This window comes from Gallus gallus, chromosome 2, assembly GCF_016699485.2.
Source record: "Gallus gallus isolate bGalGal1 chromosome 2, bGalGal1.mat.broiler.GRCg7b, whole genome shotgun sequence".
Taxonomy (NCBI): domain Eukaryota; kingdom Metazoa; phylum Chordata; class Aves; order Galliformes; family Phasianidae; genus Gallus; species Gallus gallus.
The window spans coordinates 20,465,277-20,479,888 of record NC_052533.1 but is presented as its reverse complement, the minus strand read 5'-3'; the positions used below and the strand labels follow the sequence as shown (position 1 = coordinate 20,479,888).

Genomic DNA, 14,612 nt, shown 5'->3' with positions numbered 1-14,612 from the left:
TATTTCTTTTCTTTTCAGAAATGCCTTCTTTCTTTTTTTATTCCAAGTACAAAAGTTTAAACACATGAGCTTTTAATGTAATGAGCACAAAAGAGCTTAATTTCCAACATGACCTAAGTAACCAGGATGTGAATCTTACCTGCAATAATACAAAAGGAGACACAGCAAGACTAGAAGTATGAGAGCCATCCCTCCTAAAATTGCCAAAAGAAACATTGTGTGATAGCTGGTAATGTCGTGCGTTACAACGGGACCTGGAAGGCCAGAAAAGAGAATTTAGATGTGCAACAGCCTGCAAACAAGAAGAGGAATATGAACAGAGAGGGACATCTTCCCTGGTTATCAGGATGCTAAGTGAGCAACACCGCTGCTCATAGCCCTGGTGCCTATTGAGCAGACCACCTCTGAAGAAGGGAGCAAGTTGTGGAGAAAGCGCGTGCTGGTTTTCATGACTGCAAGTCCAAATAGATCATTCTGTGGAAAAGCAGTTAGTTTCAATGGGAGCATGCATCAGTGAATACTGCCTTCCACGTTCTGATGCTGACACAGTGCACTAAAGCTCTCATTGCTGGAGAGAAGTCATCACAGCATCTTCCAGCACTGTAATGCACATAGCAGCACTGTAGCTAACAACTTCTCTCCAACAACATTTGTGTTGCTTTGCACTACTGAGTACGTACATTGCAGCACAGGATTCATTGGAAGATGTGTTGGTGCTCTTTAGTCTAGATCAAGCCAAGCCAAGCTGATCTTCAGTAGCTTAAAAAAGCAAGCCACTAGCAAATCAGTGTTGTAACTCCAGGTTTCAATAACGCTTAGCGAATGTTCTAACATACAAAGAAATGCACACGCATGGACAGCATTTCTTCACAATTATGCATGTGTAACTCTGTTGGAATCCTTCTCATGATTTTGAAATAAAGGCCCAAATTTCCATCTGCAGGTAAGGAGGTACAGCACCAGCTGACAGAGTAACATGCATGTACTGTGAAGGACAGCAAAATTGAACAAGATTAAGGTTCTAGATCATGAGGTTCCTAAAACCTCATTTGTGGATCTTGAGTGGTCTGTAGAGCCACTGCTAGGAACACAAAGCCCATTTTTGTCCATTTTTTTCAGATAAGAAATCCAAATAGATTCAACAAGGAGACAAAGTAAGTGAAAATACATTACAGAATCACAGAATGACAGAATGGCCTGGGTTGGAAGGGACCTCAAAGATCATGAGTCTCCAACCCCTCTGCCACGAGCAGAGCCACCAACCTCCCCATTTAATACTAGACCAGGCTGCCCAGGGCCCCATCCAACCTGGCCTTGAACACCTCCAGGGACGGGGCATCCACAACCTCTCTGGGCAGCCATTAGCCTGATTAAAAGAACATCGACTAGATTACAGTTGGAAAATCTAAATATTTATACAAGCTATCCCACTACTACCTTTACATAATTGATTGATAATGTGGCTTCAGGAGATTAAGTAAAAGGAAGAAGAGAAAAATCATTTGAATTTTTCATGAAAAGGTTGCTTTCATTGCAACAAAGTGTTAGGAACTCTGATCTAGCCAGCAGAAAGAAGAAAATGTAGAAAACGAGCAGAAATTCTGCCATACAAGATAAACCGCAAGGACAAAGGTAGGCCTTCTCCTGTCATGAGTTACAGGCTGCCTCCTAATTAAAGAATTAGGGGGCCAAATTTCAGGACTGGTAACTTCCTTACAGTCTGTGGCATTTGCTCAGAGCAGCTTCCTTCTCTTTATGTGCAGTTATTTTGTAAAATTCCATTACCTTCAGTGTGATAGTGCAGTGCAGATCAGGATAAGCTATCTAACCTCTGATCTGCAGTATATCAGCTGAATATTCCAGCAGTTTCATTTAATATAATCTTGAATAACACAGCAAAAGTCCAAATCCTCTACATACCATGAATCAACTACATGGAATATACAGGCAGACTTCAAAAAAGAATTTGTTTTGTTGGTTAGATATGGTTTATTTAGTCTTGCACCACAAGAACATTTTCATTTCTCCTGTTTGGTTTTCATCCAGAAAACCTAACGCAGAAAATCTCTAAGAAGAAGAGCATTTTGTTGGACTGATTTACACAGAGGTTATCTCTGATTTGTCACGGCTGAAGGCAAGTACTAAGAAACCTAAGGTTGCCACAGACAGGAAAAGGGAAGAGCAAACTGCAACATTAATAATCTCCACGGGCACAGAAGTACACGTAAAATACAGTTCAAAAGTTCTAATATTACGCAGAGAGGCCTGCAGATGGCAACCAGTAAGCCCATCTACCAGCATCACTCTGCTAATACACTTTCTGCAGCTTCTACCCTATGTTATTCATGGTGTAAGTTAACGAGTCACCAAGACGATGCAAAACCCACGTCATGGCAACATCAGCATCTTCAGTAGATTAAAAAAAAAAATTACAATCAATTCATCAGTAAACTTCTAACCCAGGATGATGTTGGTTTTGGGTGAACCCATTAATTTGAGAATTTCTGTACAGAAACTTCATGACAACTATTTTTCTATCTGCTGGGTACCAATGCACTGATGTTACACCTCCCCTCGTTTTCTAGCAATGGCTCTACCAGGCAGTGGTGACAAATGCATCAAAGCAGGAACACTTTTAAAAGTTTCCCATTGAAATGATTCAGAGATTAGCATATTCAAAACAATTCTGGAGCACAACGTTTGCCCCCCACATTCCCGAAAAGATTTTAGCCCTTTACTTTCAGATTTCTGTTTTCTAATAATCCATTATTGATCAAGCTGTGGCATCTCAGATGAGGTCATTCTGAAAAATATAAACATTATATAAAAATAAATAATTACTCAATGTTGGACATACCAATGAAATTCAATTCCATCTTACCTGGGATAGTAGGTGACATAGCTGCAACCCAGTAGCCCAGCTGAGGGGCAATGTAAGTCCAAGTCAGCTGATTTCCCTCCTGTTGCACAAGTCCCAAACTACTCTTCAGCCATGTCCCTGTAAATACAAAGGTTATAGAAAGGCACTGCACATATATCCATACCTTCCTGCAAACAAGTGGAAAAGCAAATAGTAACCTATGGATGTGCTTTAGGAATTGCATGCATTGCTGTCTAGTGGGAGATCACAGCTTTCTGTCACTGGCACTTGAAAACTCCCTGTGGCCTTTTCAGAAGGTCTTGAAACAGAAAAAAGCACATGAAATTAAATAAAATTCAAAGTTTCCAAAAGGAGTGATGGATTATTATTATCATTAGATTCCACTTCCTTGACGAATTATATTCCCGGAGCTGATTATATGTAAACAGCATATTTAAAAACTATGCTGAGAGACAGCACATCTCTTAGACCACACATGAGTTCTGCACACCACCTTTCTACCTTGTGCACTGGCAAGACATCAAGGGATGGAAAGACTAAAGAAAATTCCTCCCCAAAATGCCAGTTTTCCTGTACTGAAAACAGGTTTATGCAGGGCACTTCCAGTCTACGTAAAACTAGGTTTCATGGCTTTGATTTGGTGATGTTAGTCATTCCAAGTGTGTATACATTGGAGAATGCTGTTTGCTTGGTAACGGATGATGAGTTTTCTAAAATATGTTTCTCAAAGGAAATACAATAGATTTTTTAGAATTAGCAAATGCTTAAGCATCATGACTAATACAGCAGACAGTTTTAAAAGCAGTGTGTTCAAGTTAACAAAACTCTTAAATAATTCAGACTGAAGACCTGTACCAGTTGAGATAAATTATGTTCCAATAATTGAGCTACAAAAAACTTTATGACAAAATCAGCTGTTAATCTCCTTTTGTAATTGATTAAGACTTCTGATTCTGGGGCAATGAGAGAAAGAATCACTTTGGGCTCTGGCACAGGCTGCCCAGGGCAGTGGGCACTGCCCAAAGCGCCAGAGTTGAAGGAGTGTTTGGACAGCGCTCTCAGTCATTAGGTTGGAGTTTTGGGTGGTCCTGTATGGAGCCAGGGGTTGGACTGAATCCTTCTGGGTCCCCTCCGACTTTGGACACTCTATAGTTCTATGATATTAAACATCCATTATGGCTTGTAGACTGCTGCCATCCTTTTTCTTCTTGAAAGTAACACAGGATTGTTATACTGTGCACTGCTGAGAGTTAAAGAATCAGACTGCAGATAACAGACAAGCTACCCACATGGGTCTGTGTGACAAGTTACCCCAGCTGCAAGAAAACAGATGTGCGTAGGAAAGATCCATGGCATTTCCCAAAGCTGCAGTCCTGGCTTGGCGTCACCAGTAAGCATTGCACTTGTGCTATTAATGCAACTGAGATAAGGAGGTTCTTCGCATGCTTTGGTGGCCACTAGCACTACAGCTAATCTGCACGCAGAGCAGGAACCAATGCCTCAGCACTTCTGTAGAATCAGCTCTGTACTGCAATCTGAAGGGAAGGCAGTACCTTTACCTTACTCAGCTTCAAACGCTCGCTGTAAAGACGAGCTGCATCTTGCACTGACAATCACCTTTCCTTTAAGTAGTTTCCTGCCTGGAGCTCCTGAGTTTTTTATCAGGTGTCACTCAGGGCTAAGCACGAGCATTAGGTGTGCATCATCCCTACATCCAGCAGTGAACGTAAACACATGGAGGAACTGTATTTTTTTTTACTACTGCTGAGATCCTGATGATTTCCCCCATGTTTCTTGGATTACCGTCTGTGCAAACCCTGCACATGTGAGAATGGCTTTTATGATTATTTCTTCTCCACTATTGATTTGTCCTACATAAGTATACCTTTAAAGACTATCATCTTTGGCTAATAATAAACCCATCTGAATATAGTGAAAGGCTGTTAGAAAAAGATGCATTTAAGAGGATTTCTAGACCTATGTGACTATCATTGCCACAGAGTGATTCTGTATTTGAAACCAAGCTGAATCTGTGGCCAGCAGGACAAAGAAATTACTGACCATCTTCTGTTTCTCAAATATCATTTTCAGTCTGTCCAAAGTAGTAACGACTCATTACTTCATCCAGAAAGTCATGCAAGACATGTCATGCTGATTCACAATGACCAAAATCTCTATGCACAGATTTGCTTATAGGGCATCCATAAACATTGTATCAGAACACCCCTACGCAGTGACTTTACCAAGAACAGAAGTGAATTATCCACAGTTGTTTGTGGGGGTTTACAGAAGAACACTCATTGGAAAATTCCGGAAGATGAATTCCTGTTCTCCCCCTGGATGCCCACTTTTCCTGCAGATCTTCTACCAATGCACTTTTACAGAACGTGTCATACCAACAGCCCTGAACCACAGCCGAAAAATAGCCCAGAGGGTCACTTCTATCTCATATTCAAATGCCATTTGGGAAGAAAACGCCACTAAAATTCAGCTTCACTTTTTTTTTTCCCCTGTAAATTCTGTGAAGCAAATAATCCAGACTGAAATACTGAGAAAACTGCTGCTCCAGAAGCAGAGAATGGGCACCAACTATTCAAATGCACAGCTATGCAGAACAAACATTAAGAGATTCAAAAGTGCTGACTGAAAAGAAGAACAGAAGGACCCAGCTGATGAACTCATCGTGCTACCTCCACTTCTTTTACAGTCTCTAAACCCTTTTGATTCACACACAAACAAAACACATACGTATGTAGCACTGCAAAGTTCACTATCTTCGTAGTGCATTTTTACAGTTACCTCTTTCAGCAGAAGCTATTACGGATTTCTTCACTAGGGGGAACTGGTGTCCAGCTTGCCTTACATCACACAGCGTTCCAACAAACAGAATCTCTGTAATACCTCTTTAAAAGTCTTTTGCTCAGTAATACCCTGCCTGCATAATGCAGTGATCAAGGAGCTATCACAGGCTGTGCTCTTATCGCAGGGAGCAGAGCTCAGCTGCCATCCTGCCAAAGTAGCAGCAGCCCGGATTGCTCATATTTTAGAAACAAAAGGAATCCCAGTATTTGCAATAGAAACAAACAACAAAGTTGACTGCACAAGGTCAGTTGGGTCTCACGTTTGTCTTCTGCTCACTTATATCACTTGTTTTGGTTAACCACTGGATACACTCCAGGAAATGAAATGGTTGTTACAACACTTGTGAGAAAACTAGTTGCTTCCCTCTGCTACATACAACTAAGTTTAAAAACCTAACGGATACATCCAATATTGGGCACCCTGAGACAAGAGGTATGAGGTTTCTGTTGACCATACCCTACAGGTTAGTATGTGAGGACAGCCATAAGAGATTTACTTTTCAAATGGCACTGACACAAGTTCCTTCTCCAGGGCAATGCCAAGGGTGGGGAGACACAGGTAAACTATTTCATCATCTGCCTTTCTTAATACTTTCCTTGTACAATGGTTTGCTGATAAGCTCGCCTCATGCTTTTGCCATCTCTCGCCTACTGTTCACTAATAAAAGAGCATCCTCTCACGTGGTAGGATGAAGAAAATGAGGAACTCCATCCTTCACAATGGCAGCAGCAGAATGAGTCTGAATGGAAGCAGCTGAAAGACTGTATTGTTTCTGTACATGCTGTGCTGTATTGTTTCTTGTATGATCAAATAGCTGAAAGCCAACACAGTATTATTGGAGGGAAATGACTTTCAGCATTCTGCAGTATTCTGCAGGTCCCTCAGGGCATTTCCAGGTCTCTCTCATATTTCATCGTTCACAGGTTTCTAATATCCTGGTCACTTTTCAGCTATCAGTAAACACCAAGCACTGTTCTTGTAACTCTCCACTTGCAATGCCTCATCATAATGGCTAACCTTGTACCTTCTACCAAGCCAAAGACAATCACAGTGTACTTACTAGCTATGCTTGTAGCATTTCAACCTGCTTTGAGGAAGCAACTGTTCACTGCTTTTCAGTGACAAGAATGAATTCCTTACTTCATCCTGGATTCTTCCTTGCAGTAGGAAACACAATGTTCTCCTTCTCCAAAAGCACAGCTAACTGTCCTCTGTGTCCTGCTGTACTTCCTGGTATGCAAGCGTGAAAACTGAGAGGCAGAGAATAAAGAACTTCCATTTTGTCCTCTCCTACCCACTGGCTTGCAAAGAGAGCCATATTCATCTCTTCTGTACAGGTAGGACTACAGTTGCCAAAGGGCTAGGCAGAAACATATAGGAGGGAAGAGAGGTCTTATTTCCCTGCATGGCTAAGTTCTAGGATATTTTAATTCATTATTCTCCAAACATCCTATACCATCTACATCCTTTTACCCCACAAGTCAGAACAACAGATTAGTTCCACTGCTTGCTCAGTTAAATAAAATTTGTAGCAGTTGTTAAGTAGTAAGCAATATGTGATTACAAACAAAACCAGTACAAATTACTGGATGTAATGGAACTGATCGTTTTTGTTCAAGATTGATTCTGTAGTTCCAAAGAAAACATACCAATATATCTTTGGAGCAGAAAGAGCAAGTTTAGTATGGTTTGTCAGTGCTGCATGCCTTGGGCCAACTTGCCATCAATTCTTAAAGAGTGTCTGGTGCTTCATGGAAAATTTCTATATATAGACACATTCCTCCTTATAGATCATTTTTACATTTCTCTTCCACTTTCTCCTCTATTACTGCTCAGTGCAGCCAACGTGCTGATCCAGGACTCAAGTCAGGGGAGCTGTCTGCTGGCTCAAACTAATGGTAGGGGGAGAACAGAGAAGTTAGGTTTTTTGATTTTAACTCTTCCCTCACAGACACACAAAAAAAAACCAAACAAAAAACATATATATGTGTGTATATATATATATATATATATACAGATAGATAGATAGATTAGATTACATTTACTGTTACTGACACCTTGAAATGAATGTTGTCATTTAACAAATTTGTTCTTAAAAACCTTTTAAAACAGCTGCCAGCACTCTTTCCTACATTTAACTTAAAAGGAAGGCAAGAAAACTACTACCATAGCATAATTCGTTTATCACAGAATGGCCTGTGTTGAAAAGGACCACAATGATCATCGAGTTTCAACCCCCTGCTATGTGCAGGGTCGCCAACCACCAGACCAGGCTGCCCAGAGCCACATCCAGCCTGGCCTTGGATGCCTGCAGGAATGGGGCATCCACAGCCTCCTTGGGCAAACTGGTCCAGTGCTCCACCACCCTCTGAGTGAAAAACTTCCTCCTAGTATCTAACCTAAATTCCCCTGTCTCAGTTTAAAACCATTCCCCCTTGTCCTATCACTATCCACCCTCGTAAACAGCCATTCCCCTTCCTGTTTATACACTCCCTTCAAGTACTGGAAGGCCACAATGAGGTCTCCCCAGAGCCTTCTTATCTCCAAGCATCATTAACCATCATTAGCAATACAAAGAATACAAAAAATGAGAGGACTTTAAGAGAAATACAAATAAATAAATAAATAAATAAATCAGATAAAGCTGATATCCTGGTTGAAAAAATACCCAAATATCAAAAACAGGTTGAAGATTTCAGCAGAGCAGGAGAAATAGATTCTGCCAGAGAGAAGCATTACTTTGCAGCAACTTTGATTGTTCATTTGGCTCAGACCACTTTCCAATAGGAACAAGAGGTTCTTATCCAGAGTAACTTTAACATCAGAAGGTTTTTATATTAGATCTGCATTTTTACAGACATTCTGCACTAAAAAATGGCTTTTCGTAATTTAATTTAGCTTCCTTCCAAATAAGCTTGAAAAACAGCACTTTCAGCAAGGACAGTCCCCAGACAGGCAGCTATTGCAGAAAATCCTTTACAGAAAAGCTCTTCTGGACTATTTCTTTACGCAATCAGGTCACTGCACGTATGGTCAGTCTGCCCAGAAAAGAGATATCCTATTGTCTTCAAAGGCTCTATTCAATGTGACAGCTTGCTGGCTCCTGACAGCACGAGTGGGTCTGCTTTTGTAGTCTAGATACACGATGCCTCTGAACAGGATACTACTTTCATGGATTTAAAGTTCGACCCTATTATTTTACATTAATCTGTAGTGAAATCCATGGAAACATACGCCCCTCTGGCTTCCATGTGTGTGACCGTGCACGCAGACAATCACACACTGTTCCATCTCAAGTAAATGGCAAACTTCCTATTGGCTTAAGTGACGCAGGACTGTGCTTAATGCAGGCAGAATTGCCACACAAGGCCATCTGCTCTAGAGAGACGCATGTGACTGCCATTAAAGTCAAGAATAAAGGAGACAAATGCCCCTCTTAGCCGTGTGTGCGGACTTCAATGGGAGTTTGCACACTGGCATCTAAGCACAGAACTCAGCCCTCTGGGGGAATGTGTAGCATTGCTTGCTTCTTATTAAACTGACTAAGCTGACCGGCTCAGAGCCTTCCAGATCATTACTGCTGACTTCTCCTTACTTTGATTGTGTACTCTTCCTATCAATGATCAAAACAGTTCTGGTAAATGACAGTGTGCTGTACTCAGCAGTTCCTCCTAAGGACAGTCATAAAGTCTGAATAACACCAGTGTTTAAATTTACGGTAGCTATGGTTTCTTTTCCATAAATTACTTTTTCCATGTGAGCATTTGCCAGGAGGCTCTTCCACTGACAGAATACTGTTAGCTTTCGGTTTTGTTGCTTTCAAACAGCTCGGTGATAGGATCGGCCAATCACACCAAAAGGTATCAAGCAGGGAACCAAACCCACACCACTACAGCACAAATTATTCCCTTCCAAGAGGTTTGACAAATGAGAGGATTTAATTAGCCAGAGAGCAAATTAAGCATAATCCCATTATATAAATTTATTTTTATTCACAAGATTATCTTCCACGGATAAAAGACTTTTGGAAAGAAAACACAGATGCTTTTAACAGTTCTATTTAATAGTATAGATGCTTTAAACACGTTTTAATGAGAAGTGGTTTTCTTTCAGCACGGATCCCTTCTGTGCTGTCTGGTAGAAACGCCCTCCTTAAAGAACGGCGGTGAGAGGGAGGGGTGTGTGTCAAAAGGAATGAACCAGGTTATTATCAGACTGACTGTGGGACTGCAAAGGATATTCAGAACACACTGCCAGTGTTTATAGGAGTAATTGATTTAGACACTTCCAATGGCAATGTTATTATGGAGAGTTAATCAAGGTCAAGTTTGTGAAAACAACTTCTTGAAGTATGTTCTGACATTCAGAAATTGTAGCTTTTCATTGTGCCGGCTGGAAGCTGCTTATCATGTTGCTTTTTCTGGCAGAAGATCACCTCTGGTCTGCATCTGCATAGCAAGTTTAACTACAAAAGGATGGGGTTGTTCGGTTTTACTTTTGTTCTTCTTCAAAGAAGCTAAAAATCAGGGAAATGGTTGAAATGATAGGCTGAAAATTTCATTCTTGACTATCGGTAGAGATTACTCTCCTCCTCTCCCTCCCCCCAATACACCCAAGCTTAAAAATTCTTAGTATTTCAGTTAATATTACGATTTTGTTTTTGGAGTTGCTAGGCAACATCAAAAAATAAATGCCCCTGCTATAAGCTCATACCTTCGTTATTCTTCCACTGCTACAGAATTCGTAACTCAAGCCTTCCACGGCTCAGTCCTGCTATTGATTTAGCAGCACCATCTTTATCTGGTGTAAGGAAAACAGAGGCTTTTAACATATCTGGAAGATTTCTGCAAAGTCTAACTGTTCAATTTGTTCACTAATGGCTGAGAAGCTTTGTAGTTTTTGCAGCCTCTACTCATTTTTCCATTAAATCACCTGTCAAGTATTTAACAAAAGAACACGCAGCTTTCATTATTTAATAGTTTTAACTGTATGTGGGCAGAAGGCAGGGCACACTGCACAGAGAACTGCTTGAAGTGTTTTGGTCCCCTCAATATTTCCTTCCAGAATGCCAGAACAGAAATGATTTATTAAATAAAATTACTTCCACACATAATTATTGCTTAATAATTATATTCCAAAAGGGAAAGCTTGGTTATGTTTGCCAGAGCACCATCCTAGGCCAATACTGTACCTGAAAGACACTGCCTTTAATTCTCACTTTCAGTCAGCTACTGACAAAATCACTAAAACAAGTAATAAATAAGGATAAGTCGATTCAAAACACTGCATGCCTTTTCTTTCACTCAGCCTCACACCACACTCACGTTCTCAGGCTGGCAGTGGAAGCAGAAGCACGTTGAGATTTGGTTTGCCATCCCTAGGCTGCAGAGGAAGGCTGTCCCATGTCTTCCTCAGCTTCTTCCAGTCCCACTGAGACACTTCTCTCCTGATGTTCCTTCCTGCTCTATGCACTCCTGCCACTATTTCAATTCCTCTCCAGCTCAAGATTGCTTACTTGTGCAATTGCTGTTCTCCACTAAATGAAATTTGATGTCTATCTTGTCCCACCTTCTACTGCATGGCTTCTATAGGTGGAGCTACAGGGCCATCTATATGATACAATGTCCACTATTAAAAGCTGCTCCCAGAAGCAATGCTATTTACTTCAAGTTTTATTTCCTTGACAACACAGAGGTGATTATTTGTACATACCAAATTTTGGCACCAACCTGATTCTTTCAACGTCTGCTTCATCACCACAAAATGCCATACCACTTCTGCTTTGCCACCAGTTCCTATTTGCCCCCACTCACACAACTCAGACCGTACAAGAGGTGGGAAGAGGATCAAATAATCCATTCAAATCACTTGTACACTTAAAAACACAACATTCATTTTAAAAACAATGTGTGCATCAACGAACAAACTCAACTGCCTCCTCTGATATGCTCCACCTCTCCAAAAGGCCCAGGATAGTGAGAACATACCTCAGTGAGCAGTGCTGTGAAGCACTGGGGGAAGAGCTGCTCTTCTTTTCGCTGCTGAGCTCTCTCGACTACTCTGTAATTATATCTGCACCTATTATGTAGGCACCGTATATGGTGCAAAGCTGGGTTTGGTAGCTGCCATTTCTATGGCAACACATGAGATACAAAGTTCTTTGAAAGCAGTTAGTTAAAAATCTGTATTCCTCAGTGGATTTAGTTTTAAGAATAATCAAACCTTGACAGTTGAGATATAAAGGAATTCAAAATCAGATTGTCAGGGAACTTGCACACTATGCAAACAATAGAAATACCTACTTTGTGGAGGCTTAGTTTTTTCCTTGCAGTTTGCAAATGGATCTCTGTTATCAGTGAATGTGATCTAGAACCAAACGTTCTGGATCTGGTTATACTGCTTGTATTAAATCCTGATTTTTGGGGGCAGGGTTCACTGTGTTCATACAATAGTGCATTTTTTTGGTGGGGCTCAGGACAACACAAAAGCCAACCACTGTAATGGAGTTATGCACATTTCTCACGCAGCAAACCCAGCAGAACCCACTGAGAGAGCACATGAAGTCCCAGATGGCATAAGCAGCTGTATGTAGTCTAAATGCAGTCCATTTGAGCCCAGTTCAGAGTCTGTACTCATACTCAGCATCAGATATCCCACCAAGCAACAGACTGCACACATTTTTGTTAAATTATCCTATGACTGTCGTGCAGTGTATGAATGTGGTGGCAATGAGAAGTTAACTCAATCTACAGCAAAAAGGTTCCGTTCTTCGGGATGACTCCTTTTACAACCAATAGGAAATTTAAATCAGAGACCTTTATGAGTCATCTTATTTACAAACAATAGACAGGTGGATGTACAGATGCTTACATTTTCTCCCTGACTGTAGCTGTTCCTCTTCCCTATGAGTGCTACGAACAAAAAAGCAAGCATCACTTCACCTACATGAAATGCAGCAAAGCCATATTCCAGTCAAAAGGTACTGACAGTGTTTATACATATGTATATTCTCATGACTCCTTCAGAGCACGGAAAATATTATCTTCATTTTGTTGAGGAACAAGCAGGAAATTTTGACTCTACAAAAATCAATGGAAATTTTACCACTGAAAGCAGTACATCACCCAGAAAACATAAGTATTAGACTTTCCAATGTACTTAGATATCTATTACGACATTAAATGCAGTCAGAAACAATTGACAAAGCACAGCAAGAGTACACGAAGTATTGTTCTTTATAAAGCTATAGTAAGAGCTCCCCAAGATACTCTTCTCCACATTCTGAAAGCACTTCACATAAAACCTGGTTGAGCTTTCAGGCACTGGGGAAAACCTCCTCCTCTGTGAAGAAGCTAACAACTTAAGCACAACAAGGTCATGTCAAAGATGTACACCAAGAGTTCAGGGAGGAGCAGGAACAGAGAAACAGTATTCTGAACTTCCCTTGCACATTAGTACACAAAAAGGAACACGTTTTAAGGAGGGAGGAGACAAAGGATGGAGGTTTAACCCCTTCACACCAAGAGTCCTTTGCATCCACTGTTGAAAACAGTGTTGAAAATATTGTCCTGTTTTCTTGGTGGGATTAAGAAACAACCAGATGCATCGGTATTGTCACTGAAGAACAATACACCCCATTTCTGTATTACGCACTCTGCAATATTTGGTAATATTTTGAAGTCCTTCCTACAGCTCCAGACATGCATCTAGTAGTCTACAGGCAACATAATGCCTTCATACCACATAGCATGAAACTGAGAACTTAAAAGGAAGAGTCTTATAGTGTTGAGAGAGAGAAGGGTATATCACAGCGCAGAAAGATGAAGTTGTATTTTAGTGTATATCTTTACAAGATCAGTGCACCTACGCTTGGCATTACCAACACTAACACTTGCAGCAGAGAAAAGTGGCAGAGTACCTCCAACACAAGAACAAGGTTGGATGCACCTATTTATCCTAGAACTTCTTTATAGCATAGTCAGTTGCTGTTTGTCATTAATTATTCTAAAAGGTACTATTGCTTTAACTCCTGCTATGCACACAAGGCACTGATAGGCACTAAGTTTGTTAATGAAACATCTCATTTGGAACAGCATAGAGTAGATGCAGCAGCTTGTCTTATTTTGATGTAAACCTGCTTTTTCTGGCTGTTTCATCAGTGTCAGTGAGACACCCTCAGCCTTGAGCCCTTCTCTCTCTTGTTCTTTCTCAAAGAGAGAAACTGGGAATGACAATTCAGATTGCTTATGGCAAACATCCTAATAAGGTGTTAATTATATTTAACTGCTGCAATATGAAAATATGCATAGTTTCTGTAGAAACCATGAAAACCTCTGCACTTCCAGTCAGACACCACTGCATTTATATCAGTGCACCATGAGTTCAGCGTAACGTATGTGATCGTAAGAATTTAGACACAAGTCTATTACTTCTGACCCTTCTCTACTCCCTTCCCCTAAAAGTGAAAAAAAAAGAAAATCTGCTTTTTAGAGCAGAAATTATACTTGATACAGTAATGATGACAACCACATGGATTCTGAACAAAAACAATGGCTTGCACGAACAAACGCCCACTGTACTGCAAATACGCCAGAGAGAAGCACTGCATTATTGTCTGGTAATACACTCATGGTTTTCCATCTCTGGCATTTGCTCAATTTTCAGATACAAGTGTGAAAATTTAAGCCGCTGAAAAGCTATTAAGGACAGACCACAACGTAATTAGCTCTGAAAAAAACAGCTCCTGAAATGAAAGACAAAAATCAGAATAATGAGGTTAGAGGGCCTATCCTGACAAGGCACAGAGCTGGCAGTGCAAAAGGGTTACGACAACTTACTTGCCTGGTAAGCATTTCTCCAGTATGAGGCC

At 40.7% G+C, this 14,612-nt stretch overlaps 1 protein-coding gene across 5 annotated transcripts in view; it reads right to left on the bottom strand.

The window, feature by feature from the left end:
- FAM171A1 (family with sequence similarity 171, member A1) overlaps positions 1-14,612 on the bottom strand; it is an 84,921-nt gene that overhangs the window by 4,634 nt on the left and 65,675 nt on the right. For all 5 annotated transcript variants that reach the window (XM_046938332.1, XM_004939262.5, XM_046938333.1 and 2 more), the window contains 2 exons: positions 2,882-2,998; positions 140-254 (listed from right to left, as the gene is read on the bottom strand). In XM_046938332.1, coding sequence (XP_046794288.1) covers positions 140-254; positions 2,882-2,998 — 232 coding nt within the window. The remainder of the gene's footprint in view (positions 1-139; positions 255-2,881; positions 2,999-14,612) is intronic.